We start from the raw sequence: 13,761 nt of genomic DNA on the forward strand, positions 1-13,761 counted from the left end.
TTTACTAAGCTTTTCTTTAAGCCTTGTTACACTGAGAGGCACAGTCTCATCCAACATCCCGAGGAGTGAAGGACAGGATAGAAGGGGCTTAAACAAATATTGTTGTTACTTAGACTCAAATAAGTTTGGTTTTTTTTGCACAGTGCTCGTTGCTTGGCAACTCCCAACAAAAAGAAGCAAAAATAAAGAAAAATAAAAGATCAAGGGGAGGAGCCTCAAGACATTTCAGCCACCCAGCTGTGGCCGGAAGGCACAGAAACATACCATCTGGAGGAGAGAATGAGTGAGCGAATGAAAAAAAGAAGAGTAGAGAGTTGGAGGGAAAGAGAAAGAGGCCCAAGTTGGACATCCTCACATCAAGCATGCTTATCTCTTTTCCACGTTCCAACACTGTCTCTGTTTCTCTCCCAAGAAACTGTATAAAGAAAGCTCTGCTGCTCTGGCTGTGAGGACAGATTAATGGGGAGGGCTGGGGTGGGGGTGGAAGATATATTGAACAATTACAAATGTTTACTGTGTGAACATCTAAACAACAAGAACTAAGCTTTAGCCAGCACAAACTTCCACACCAGGACTGCATTAAGCTTCCTATTAATTTTTAAAAAGTGACACTGTGTTTTATCAAATCTTTCCAAAGTGTAGAAAAATTTCTTTCTCTCAGTGTCCATAATGTGACCCAGACTAGATAGAGTTTAGCAAGAATTTGAACCTGCCTGGTGGCGTAACCGCATGAATCATGGGCTTCTCCGCAGTCATTCCACCAGTCTGGGTGTGGGTCAGTTATGACCCATCCAGTTAATTCAGCTGTTGAAAACACAGTCCAGCTGCCAGCAAATGTCTTTGGAATGTTGCTCGCATGGCCTCTTCTCCAAACGCTCTCCAAAACATGTTCTCATGAAATAGGAGGAGAGCACTATGATGTAACTGCAGAGGGATTTTCCAAAACTCGCTCGTATAATTTTGTGAACATCCATAACTGTAACTGTACATTCTCATAAAAAAATAGAAATCAAACATATTACAAAGTTTACATTTATCTGGGAAAATAATGGAAACTTCATGTTATTGTGGAGCTGTGTGAATGTGGTGAGGTAAGCAAAGCACACAGACCGCAGACCGCTGACTTTAGCATCACTCGGCAGTCATGTCAACAGCTCCATGCAGCCTTAAAACTCCAAACACTCAAATATCACCCAAGCATCATCCAACACTGCACAATGACACACGTCCTAACTCACCAACATCCTCTGTTCTAGAGTTTCTTTTCATCTTTCATTTTCTACAGTTCTGATTTTCTTCCCATTCTTTACTGTGTTTCCATTCGGTCTTAGTTAGTCTTTCTTTAGTTCGTTTGATCAGCTAAAACCCACCAGGGGAGAGTGCACTACAGCATGACTCTCAGTAGAGCCATTGTGACAGTCACAGTAAGGTCCACACTGTGCCAGACGAAAACAGCCTTTGAAGCACAAATTCAGCATTACGTTTAAGCTGGCCCAGTTTAAGACACAGTTGGACCGACAAAAATGTGACAAGCTCTTTGAATTTTAGGTACTTACCTTCATCTCCTCTTTGTCTGTAGAAGCTTGGAGCTGCATTGGTCCTCCTGTGTGTGTACTGCTGGCCGAGGTATGTGTTTGGGTCTCAGCATGTGCAAGGCTCAGAGCTTGTGGTGCACTATCCTTACTCATTCAGCCTGTTTGGTAGGTGGTCAACGCTGAATACAGACTAGCTCACAAAAACTGAGCTTATGCCTAGTGAAGCATTGGTAGCTGCGATATCTTTATTTCCTTTCAGCACACCGTCTGCTTCTCTTTTGAGATGCTTTAAGAGAAATCTCTCCCTTACTTCTTTTTTCAACACATGACCTAACAAGTGCCTGTCCCTTTTTTCAGTCTCCTCCTCCTCTATTCTTAACTACATTCCCTCTCTGCCTCACACTCCACTTTAATGCACTTCCTTCTCTGCTTTCCAGTTTTCTCCTCCCTCTCTCCCTCTCCCTCTCTTCCCCATGGTCTGTCAGTCTGCCCATGTGCACCCAGGATTATGTATCCTACTCTCCTCCTGCCAAACTCTCACTCTTCTAGGAGTGCTGAATAGCCTTGGTATGGATATTGATAATAATTTACTGATAACAGTTTTTTTTATCAATTATGCTCATAGGTCAGGTTCTTAGCTAATCAACTTCTTGATTCCTGACTTTGCTGTTTAGGCTTCCTTTAGGTTTTCAGTGTAAGTTCAGTTTTGTTTTTACTACCTATGAGCCAGAGCTGAGGTTCACATGTGACTCAGGTGTACAAGAGCGCCACAGCCGTGTCCTTTCAAGCTGCTAGAAAAACATGCGAGCACTGATAAAAGGAAATGATAAAGTGGAAGGCCTACAGTCCTGATGAACTGGAGGAGGCAGAGCAATTCCCATCTTTAATTCACACCATCCATCGAATGTCGTCATCCACCACTGTAGCCGGCATCTCCCCCACAAACCCAGAACTCACACTTGCATGAAACTCTAGCTAGACAAATATTTATTGGATGTGACATATTCACACCAAAGTGATGACAGGGCCACATGTGGTGCTGGACAAAACATAAATGTGTACTGTTTAGATAATGAGCTATTAGTCATGTCTTGCTGTACTACAATTATTTTTGTTAGGGGGAGAGTGAGAAAAGATATATATAGTAGTTAAGATTCAACAACTGCACATGATTATACTGGACCAAGAAGTCTTGTGATTGTGTAGCTTCAGCAAACAGTGCAGGCAACACAACTCTGAGTTTTACTCAGAGTTTTATGAGCAGTTTTATGTCTGTATCAGTACCAGCTGATGCAGATAAATAATTCAGCCTCATCATTGTCTACAGGCATATTGCACGAGACAGGCAGGTGGAGGACAAATCACATTAAAGGACTATTAAAAGCTGTATATGGCTTTAGGAGAGGCCATTCCTCCGCTATGGGGCTAATAACCCTCAATGTGAAGTACAGATCACTTATTAAGGCAGAATGATGGAACAACTAGCTGTCAGCTCACTGCAGTGCTGTACCTTCATTGAGATATTTTGTGGATCATAATGTGTTACTGTGCAATGGTGCAGAAAAGCGCCAGGAAACATCAAAAGCACTTGAAATGTTATGTGAAATAGCCCCAGTTCAGCCTAACAATCCATATAAAAACCTCCAAAACAAAACAGTATAAGATCTAAATGGAGCTGTGGACACTTACTCTCTTATTCTAGATCTTCCTGTATAAATTTACTCATCTTCACAGCACTACATTGAACATAATAAACTCTGGGAAAGTGTAAAGCTAGGATATCCCAGCAAAACGTTAAAACAGAGCCTCATATAGGGGCAAACAAAGCGGTTTTCATATCTGCAGCATATTTACACCACATACATGCCGCATATCTAATAAAATGTGAGATTATGTCATACACTTCAGGCAACAGAAGCTCTCCTTGCAAACACCAACAGTGATATATTAGTGAGTCATTTCTTCATGCTTTTGAATGTACTATGAGTACGCTGTAAGGTCAGAATGCCCTTACAGCTTCTCTTATGGCCCCATCTCCTGGCCACAGAGCTGTAAAACAGCACTAACGGTTACCTCGCAGTCATCAGCAGGAACACCTATTAACATTCACAGTGTCCCTGTGGGCCTTCCTACCTAGTTGACTCGTTGATAAGGAGGATGGTGAGCGGATGGACGTTACAGAATAGGTGAGAGGAAGTCCAGAGGGAGTGTTGCAGAGGCAGCAAGACAGGAAATAAAATCAAGCAAGAATGATTTTAGGGCTACGCTAACAGAGGCCAGAATGGAAACCGAGTGCCTGCATAATCTCAGTATCTCAATTAATGCATGTCTGCTGGGTGTAGTGCAGTTTGGTAGTGAAAATGCTTCCACTTATGTCATGGTGAGGCCTATTAAAATGACTATATTGTTAAAATGTGTTTAAGAGTGTCTGGACTCCTGTTACAATCCCTGTAGGGCCATGCATAGTCAAAGCTCATGCCAGATATTTCCAATTAGTGAAAGGTTATTATGTTGTCTTGTTGCAGACTGCAGCTAAATATACCAGGGTGACACTTAACCCTGTTGAAGCCATGGTCCGCAAATAGCATTGCCCCAGTAGAGTACATATACAGTTCAGTGAATTTGCATATTGCTGATGAGAAATGTGTTGACATTTTTCAGCGGAGTCTGGAGGAGCAGGTGCCACATTATGCTGAGTTGGTGAAATGGTAAATGTCTCTATGGTCTAATCTAAATGCCTGAGGTAGAAGGAACAGGAAGCCTCCTCTCCTTTAAAAGAAAAAAAATATTACATCAAACAAACTGCGGCGTTTGATGTTGTTAGTTATAGGGATGGCCTTAAAACTGTTCTTTAATTATATGGCTACGATTTTACGGCTTTGAAAATAGTCCTGTTTCCAGCATATCTTAAAGCTGACTATTGCATTCAAAACTGTACGTAGAGAAGAGTGCAAGTTAAAGCATAACGGCGGTAACCTCCAGCACCCAGCACAACATTTACAATTTTGCGTCGCGCGTTTTTCTCGCTGGAGTCGATGACTTAAAAGGCTGCAGTGTTTGTGCTTGTTGTCTGCAGCAACTCTTACCGTATTGAAGTTGTGGAAGAGGCTCATGCTGTGTGGAGGAGGGGGGGTCTCCACTGGGAACTGCAGGAAGGGCTTCATGTCCAAGTGGGGTTGGATCACTGTGGGGGTCCGTAAGAATGTCGGCACTGCTGCCCCAGCTCGATTGATGCCTCCTAAACACAGAAAGAGACAGAGATACATAAGTATGCACGGTATTTTCCAGCATTCATGAGCCCAGGCTCCGGGGTGTGTTTACTCAAATGTGTGACAGAGAATTTAAACAGTGTCTTTAGGTGATATAAAGAATACAAATTAAAGCAAGAGACAGAGAGAGGAAGGGAAAAAACAACAAAAACATGTGCTTTTTATAACAGGCTGTGTACAGTTGTTTCCTGGAAGGTGCAGGTGAATTCCAAAATGCACAATAATGTATAATTTCACTGCAAAAGCAATTATCTCTCTGTGGACAGAACAAAGCTATGTGACGCCCCATAGAAGCATACAGTTTCTACACAGTGAGGAAAAAAGATGCATTTGGTCAGTTAAGGGCTTTTCATTGATTGCTGCACAGATCTTCTGGTTTTCCAGACGTGTTGGCAAGACTGAATCTACAAAGTGTGACATTGCTTTAATACATATGGAATGATGTTGAGGGTTTTGTGGACTGAATGATTCACATCCCCGAAACAGGAATGCCATAAGGAAGAAAAGGATGCCACAGAGGCAGAGGGGATTCCTCTTATCCACCTGTCTGCCAGTGTGCTCTCTTCTTCTCTCCTCTCCTGGGAGACATCTGCAGCTAGATGATAATGAGTTCCATCTCAGGCAGCGCTGCTTTATGTCATCCTGTGTTGTGCACTACAGCTGGATCACTTAGTTGAGTCTAATTATAGTATGAATGAAAGAAGAAGTACCACATACTTCATTTGGCTGGATTTCTAAAGAAATCGAAAAACGCAGTCACTTAAGAAAACTACTGCAAGGGTACCCTTGCACACAGAGAGATACACATGCACACGCGCACACACACACACACGCAATATTTAATTCGCCTATAAGAAACATGTGAGGCTGCCTTAATGATATGCAGTTTCCTATTCTCCCCATTGCTCCCATCTGGCTTCTCTTCCTTTTCCTCCTTATTCCCTCTCGTCTCCTCTCTAACCTCTGTCAAGGATGATAGTGATGGGGCCCAAACAGCAAAACTCAGCCTCAGCAAGCTCTTAGATTAAGCCTCTTAATATCCGCAACTGGATTTCTATGGCTTTCAAATTCCTCCGAGACTTAAAGCTCTGCCGCTCTCCTTTTCGGGATTGCTCTAAGCTACTTTTTTTGCTCTGTTACTTGCCATCCCTCACCGTGGTTTCCACAGCAGTGCTTTTCTACCTTCCTCCACACTTCCACATGCTAATTTGGGCATTATTTGACACCTCTGCGATTTCATCAAGCTTTATGTCAACTGAATGTAAACAGAGAAAATATTATGACTGCTGCTTTGAAGACTATGTTACCAGATGGAGTCGCTGAAGTTTGGATTAGAGTGAGTGGGAGAGAAAGGGATAAGAAAGAGAGAGCGGGGGGGATTGACTTTGTCGGGCTGGAGTGAAAGTGCTGTCTCAGCTGCCTTCTGCTACGCATCTGTAGGCCTCGAGGTGCAGAGGACTGCATCATTACCTCTAGTTAAGCATTTAAATTTTCTAGTCTAAACAAACCAAACATATACACATGCAAACACGTGTATGAAAGCACAAAACCACACAATTATTCTTACAACATGTGAAACAAGTTTGAGGCTTCTTGCCTGCTGGTTTTCCAGCTGGTGCAGTCTGACTCAGCAATCTTAAACTCTTTCATTTTACATTAGGTTTAAAAAAACTGACAGGTTTTTTAGTTTTCCTAATTAAATATGTACACTTGCAAACATGCAGAGTTCACCCTTTAATCTAAACTCCTCGTGAATGTAGCTTCTTCTGATGAAAGAGGATTAGAAGTAACTGATGAAGCCAGTTTGTCCCCTATCAGGGCTGCATCACTAATACAATGATTCTTCACTGCATTTATCATGGCGTCGTGCCGTGTCTCAATACATCGTCTCCTTTAGCATCTTTGTACAAGTTCATGTGTGAATGTGTGTTTTGCTTGTATGGAGTGAGACTCTGTTAGCTGAAATTGCACAGCAGTAATGTTTGCAGCTCCCCAGCGAGTCTGTCCTTGAACACTGAGACCGTTACTGGCAGCGGGTCAGGCAGTGTCTGGCAGGCTTACAGAGAGATTGGCTGAGTGGAGGGCAAAACGCGTCTCTGCAGCAGCACAAGGAGCTGAAATCCAAGGAAGTGAATGGAGCTGTGGACCAGACATGAGCAAGAAGAGCAGTTGGCCCTTGAGCCCAAGACATATGTGTGTTTTGTCAGCGTGCATAAATGTGGCTGCACCATATATTTATCCCATTAATTTAATCTCTCTCTGGGGATCTCCTTACAATGTTAACTGAACAAATTGTTATATGGTGCAGGAGTATGGCAAGTGCACAAATGCATTTTCGCAAACATATGGGCATTTTATGTGCAGTGTGTAAACAAGTGCATGTGTTTAAGTGCTCCCACTTGGCTTTTACGGACCAGACTTCAATGAAGTCAGAGCTGATAAAACAATAAATTGTAAATGAGTAATAACAAGAAGTCTCCTCTAATGGCTTCTATGCAAATACTACACATATATAATTTTTTTTTGTTGTAGACAGGAGGACAAACAGAGTAAGCAACTTGGCTGTCTGTGACTGGCATTTTACAGCGTTTTCTACCCTTTAAATGACTAAAAGAAAAACAAATCAATTTACTTTAAATCGCAAAAGGCCTTCACAGTTCATCAAAGAACTGTTATGTGTACTGTTATTAGTAAAACTAATTACAGCATGCAAAAGTAAGTGATGACAAAACAGGATCTTTGCTCACTGTAGTCTGATATTCCCTTCCTCAGTACTCCCTTGTGGCTGTTGGAGCCTGTTCTGTGTGAGTGTATGTGTGGTAGAAATTGACAGACAGGGCTGCCTGGAAGAGCTGAGAGAACTCAGACAGTGATTTGGATGTTGTTAAACCCTCTGACATGCCAGGAATCCTACCAGGCTAACAGGGGCCATAATCAGAGCTCATAAACAGCCTGTGGGACGCTGCCAGAAGGCTTGGATTTGCAGGCTTTTTTGAAGAGTTTGTCTTCATATGAGCCTTTATTATTCACTTGTTGTGAGGACCATCACGAGTTTTGTACCTTGATTAGAATGTCGAGTTAGGTCTAGGTTATGAACAGTACTGAGGGCAAGAGACAGCACGAAAATAAGCACCACTCCAAGTAGTTATATGTGCCAATACTAAAAATGGCCACAAACCCATGCTTACACTGTATAAATACAACAGCAGGTAACGCCGACTCCTCCTGTAGCTGAATGGCAGTGTTCTTGGGCAAGATATTGAACTGCCCCCCATTCATACATCAGATGTGAGTTTATGCATGCTAGTTAGAGAAATGCTTAAATGCATAGAAAAAAGCATTAGATGAATGTTTGTATGAATGGGTCAATGTGGCTTGTAGCAAAAGAAAATGCTTTGAGTGCTCAGTTAGAGCAGAAAGGTGCTATGTAAATACCAGTCTGTTTATGCATACGCACTAATAAATGACCCTCATTCCTGCTTCACCATGTGACACATTTAATCCCTAAAGCTGTTTCTGTTTGGGGTTGAACAAGTGGAGGCAAAACTGAAAATACAAGTACACATAACTGATGGTTGATCAGAGCAAATTAATGTGGTTACTGCCTTTCTTTTGTATTTCCTGATCCTGCCTCCCCCACCCAAAATGATGATACCGTACACTAATGTAAAGATAGTGAAAAGAACAGAAGCTATTTCAAAATCAGTTCGAGCAATCGGTGAATCAAAAAGGAAAACATGCTTAAGGGTGATGATTTTCATACGATAACCAGCGTTTTACATATAATAAAAGTAAAATGCGAACATAAAATGTGATACTAAGCTCATACAAAGCTTTGTTTACTCCAACGCATGTGAAAAAAAGAGAAAAGAAATAGAGCTGATTTGGTAAGAATCTTTGGAGAAAACACCATCGTGTGTTTTCCTTCCCCCGTTCTGCTAGACAAAGAGCTGTTTCTAGAATCTAGGCTAAGAGAATCTTTTCATGTCTTGAGATTATCTAACAGGCCGTGTAGATTGCGCCACGCTGTGTTCAGCCTTCTTTCCCATGGGCGTTGGATGCATTCAGGGGAGAACAATGGGCACAGGGTAGTTGGCAACAGCCATGCTGGACGGCCACAGATGTGCCAGGGTTGTTGGCAGTGGGGGCAGGGAGAAGGAGGTGGAAACAGTGAGGATGCCAACTTGCCCTTCTGCGGGGATCTGAAGCTGGCACCTGTCCTCCTCATTGCCCTGAGGGAACAGAGACATAAGAACTTATATATAAGATCAAACATATCTGCGGCACTGATTATAATCAGTGCCGCAGATATGTTTGATGCAGGAATATAACCAACAGATGTGTTGGTAAGTCTGGATGCATAGCAGCTGCCTGAAATCAATGTCATGCCATGACAACTACGAAAAATAATTTGGGATTTCAACATTTTATGTGAAAAAGTAAATTCAGTAATGAACTGTGATTTTATTTACCTATCGTATGCATGTAGCGCATTAAGCTCTCAGATTAAAGAACTCTGATTCAGCGACATGAATACAAGAGACCAGAGCTCCAAAAGTTTGATAAGAGGGGCAACTCGGCTTCAACCATATATATTTAATTTGTGCTATATACTGGGATATTTATAATTGAGCTATTTTATTATATTTTGTAACCTTGTAATATACTGTATTATTCGATTAAGTTTGGTCAGTAACTGTTCTTATTGTCTTGGAGCAACTGTGGCCACAAAATTTCATCAGGGATTAATAAAACATTCTGATTCTGAGTTTACCACAGACCATAAATGCTCGTCAGTCCAGTCTGACTGAATCAGAAGATGATTTCTGCCTGAAAATGGACAAATTCACAGCAGATTTATTTACTGCAGATGGACAACTGTCTTCACAACCAGTAAAGAGGAGAGTGTAGTGACCTTAATAACAATCTTATTATTATTTAACTATTTGTGAAGCTAATGTGGGATCAAGGCTAGTTTACAATTCCATATCCCATACGGGCTAAAGCGTGCAACCAGCAGCTGCTCATCTGTCTCCATTTGTTTTCTAAATTTCTTACTCTTATTCCTTCCTTGTTTGCCTTATGATCAGCTCAGTGTGAATTTTGTGCTGTACACAGCTGAGCCCAGGTCTGGAAGAATAGCCAATTCATTACAGGCCATGGAGGGAGCATGATAGAGAGTGGGCACGGGGTATAAGAAGGGGAGAAAGAATGAAATTTTGACCCTTATCCATTCCTGTTCCAGTTTCAGTCCCAACAGGACACTGTGGCTGGCTTTCACTTGACCATAAGCGCAATCAACAGGATCACAGGCTTGGCCAAAAGCCCTGAACAAATGCAAAGAAAAAAAAAGTCACTCGCACTCTACAGATGGCTGATTCATACACACACAGGAGACAAACCAATGCACATCAAAGAAACAAGTACATGCGCACATACAGTTTTCTAAAAGACTGAATGTAGTTTTTGTCTAACACCCACTTTTACACAAGAATGTCCTGTTTGGTTCATGAAGGGCATAATTCCCCTTGAGTCACCTGTGTCCATGAGTTTAAAGCGGTGTCCTTCATAGAGAAGGAAACCTTTATGTCCACATACACACACAAACAGGCAATGTTTCTGCAACCTGTAACACAGGTTTGTCCTGATATGTCAACTGTCACCTCAAAATCTTTGCAGCACTGTACAGTTCATTAGCCCCAAGAGACTTGCTACAGACTGTATCCTGTTCTGTCTACCTGTCGATGCTCTCTTCACAGACAGCTGTGCCAGCAGAATCCGTCCTTCAGATAGCTGCCACAGCTGGCGCTAGGAATGAATTATGGATTCGCACAGTGTGAATGACAGGTAGCAATGTGGTTCATTGGACACTGCACCGAATGCAGCAAGGCTCGTATAGGGGTCCGCATGTCACAATGCAAAATCTTGGAAAACACAAGCAGTTTTGATAGCAAGCAACCACCAGAGTGTGCTGCTGAGTGCATCGGAATATTTCAAAGTCACATCAAGCCTCTGCTAATTTCTAGCTTCCTGTGAAGGTTAATACATTCACACAAGATAGGTGGACGGAGATTAAGATCTGTTTGATTTGCTGCCTGGAACTGCTGGTGTTATGCTACGCTTTAATAGGAGGATTATGCAGGGGGAAAGCGGGGGAAGCTGAAACTTGTTTCACTGCCACAAATAAGAGTAGGTTTCTCTGTTTGTGTTCACGTTGCATGTAAGGTATGTTTGTGTGTGTTTGTCTTTGACAAGAGAGATGTGTTCCCTGTTAGGTCGTAAAAAAACAATTTGAGTCATTAGTTTCTGCAAAAGGGATACAGTGGTTGCTCTCCAAGTCTTTAATGTTAGGTATCAGTTAGGACATGCCTCAGTCTTGAATACAAAATACACTGGAAAGAGAGTTATGAGCACGCACACACACACACACACACACACACACACACACACACACACAAACAGTCACTCAAGCATATTTGTGTACATTTTTCTGCATTGGTGGCAGAAGCTTAAATTTTCTCTGCTAATTGTAGGTCTGTTAGATTTTTTTAACCAAACCTACCAATTTGGAGAAGAGCTGTTTCACATTTTTACTGTAATTGCACTGCAAAGTACAAGAAAAGTACATGCTGCAGCATGCATGGTTTTATTTTGAGTGGCTCAAATAAAAAAAAATGCCAGCAACTTGAAGGTCAAACAAAGTTAAACTAGCTTCCACTGAGTGATCCATGCTTTACATGCAGTTTTAGGTCACTGTACAAACAAACAGGAAATCATCATCCACATCCTGAGCACACAAATGCACACAGAAAGCCTTGTCTTTTCCAATCTGATCAGGGAACTGAACTCAAGATCTATTGAAAGCCAAGCTTTCCTTTAAAATATTACAAATAAAATCGGGCACATATTTTCTCCTCAGAAAAAAAAATCCCACATGCACTAGACATACTTGATATACAGCTAGGTAAACCTTCCGGCTCTCCCAGAGGGGAATATTGTGCTTAATGATAGCCTGGATGGGACGGTAATGACACCCTATTGAGATAATATGACAGTGGCAGGCCTTAAAAAGCCCCCCAAAAGATCCCACGTTGATCTCTTCTAAGTAGCTGAATCAAGGCTGGGAGGATTTAATTGCTAGTCTGTCTCTTCGTTAGACGCAGAGGAGCTGACTGGGGATTCCAAGAGTCATGGAGAGAAGAAAGATGGGCACTAGGGGAGGAGGTATAATGCAAAAATAATGGCATGGAATGAGGTGAAGACAGCCTGCATCTGAGATCCCTACCTACCTCTAGCTACCAATCTACAACTCAGTGTTACCCAGTGTCCAGAATTGCCCAGAATGCGTACAAGGGCCAGTGCACGTGCTTGATCCACAGAAGCAGATGCACACCTGTTACGTTTCGGTGTTGTCAGTGTTTTGTTTTTGCGTGACTGTCATGTGTTTCCTGTTTTATTTTGAAGGTCTGTTGTTATCTTAGTGTGTTCAGTTTACGTTTCCTTGTCTCGTCAGGTCTAATTTGCCCCAGCTGTGTTTCCCTCCTGTGGTCCATTCCCTGATTGCTCCTTCTATGTATTTAAGCCCTGTGTGTCAGTTGGTCATGGTCGTGATCTCCCCCTGTGTTGTAAATAGTTTGGTGTTTTGTTGTAAATAAATAGTCTGTTGTAAATAGCTGTGAATGGGTTTGTTAATATTTTCGTTTGAGACACCTTCATTTTGGGATTTTGGTGGAGAGCTTTAGTTTGTTTCTCGTGTGTTTTTTTTTTTTTTTTTTCTTATTTTTATTTTCATACGTTGCACGCCGGTTGCCTAGGCCGGGGTGTAACAACACCCTTGTTTGATCTTATATATAAGTTCTTATGTCTCTGTTCCCTCTGGGCAATGAGGAGGACAGTTGCCAGCTTCAGATAAATCTCCTGCTGGAAACTGAACTTTTGGAGGCTACTGGGTTTTGTTTATTTGCAGGGTATGTGTAGATAGAGGCACTCACACACTGATATAGACATGCGTGAACAAATATCAAGTGGGATGGTCTATCTATCTACACGGACTTTAAGTGTATATATTTTAGGGCTTTCATCAGCTTTAGAAAGTCAAATCTCCCAAAACATTTCCCAGTAAAGGTGGTCCAATAAAATGTTTCTCTGTTACTTGACATGATTAATATACAGTTTTTGTGTGGTTCCACCTTAAATCAATGATGGCACTTAAAATGAAACACTTTGGTGGGGTAGCCACTTGCTGGTTCTCATGTTACAACCTGCACCAAACCATTCAGGGCAGGAGGAGGAACTGATTTAATGAAAATAAGTCTGAATTGGCCTGAGACTCATTGCATTCCAGTGTGATATTTATCTCAACAGTCATAAAAAGGGCTATGTAATTTAACTTGAACTATAGCACAAGCGTAAAATGATTTTTCAGGGCAAGGCATAGCAAGTGTGTAGTCTGTGCATGTCTGTCTATGTGTGCGTGTATGCGAGTGTCTGCGATGACAGTGAGGGTTTGTGCTGTTTTGAGGTCAATAATGACAGACGAATAGCTGTCAGGGTTAATGGGAGGGGACAGCCAGGGATGATGAGAACACAGAGCGAACACTGCTGTGCAATTCAACACAGGCAGAAGCTAGAGACAAGGCACACAGGGTCAAAATGGGAGCATAAAGCAAACACACAAACACTCTATGTGCAAACACACACTCTGTGTGGCTGCCCTCGTCAGGGAATCAGTTTGAATTTATTTTCTAACTTTAAGCCATAGGCCCAGTTCAACAAGGGCACAAAAACATACAATACATGCTTGGTGCAATATTTTGCAGCCTCACTTAAAATGAAAGTATCATCACTTAATTGTGAGTAATGATTGGGAAGTTTGTATAAAAGTATAAAATCACCTGTGTTGATGCAAATAAGGGCAGTTAAACTAAACTCTAAATGCTTAAGCACCTTTAATGGCA

At 41.9% G+C, this 13,761-nt stretch overlaps 1 protein-coding gene across 4 annotated transcripts in view; it reads right to left on the reverse strand.

Annotated features, from left to right (window-relative positions):
* The window catches only part of znf385a (zinc finger protein 385A), a 55,683-nt gene that overhangs the window by 17,532 nt on the left and 24,390 nt on the right, over nucleotides 1-13,761 (reverse strand). For 3 of the 4 annotated variants that reach the window (XM_085259702.1, XM_085259703.1, XM_085259705.1), the window contains exon 2: nucleotides 4,622-4,773. In XM_085259702.1, coding sequence (XP_085115828.1) covers nucleotides 4,622-4,773 — 152 coding nt within the window. The other variant, XM_085259704.1, reaches the window with a different exon arrangement.

The sequence above is a fragment of the Mchenga conophoros genome, linkage group LG20 (genome assembly GCF_057382185.1).
Source record: "Mchenga conophoros isolate Kocher_MC1m ecotype Shallow Benthic linkage group LG20, M_conophoros_male_GT1.1, whole genome shotgun sequence".
Lineage (NCBI taxonomy): Eukaryota > Metazoa > Chordata > Actinopteri > Cichliformes > Cichlidae > Mchenga > Mchenga conophoros.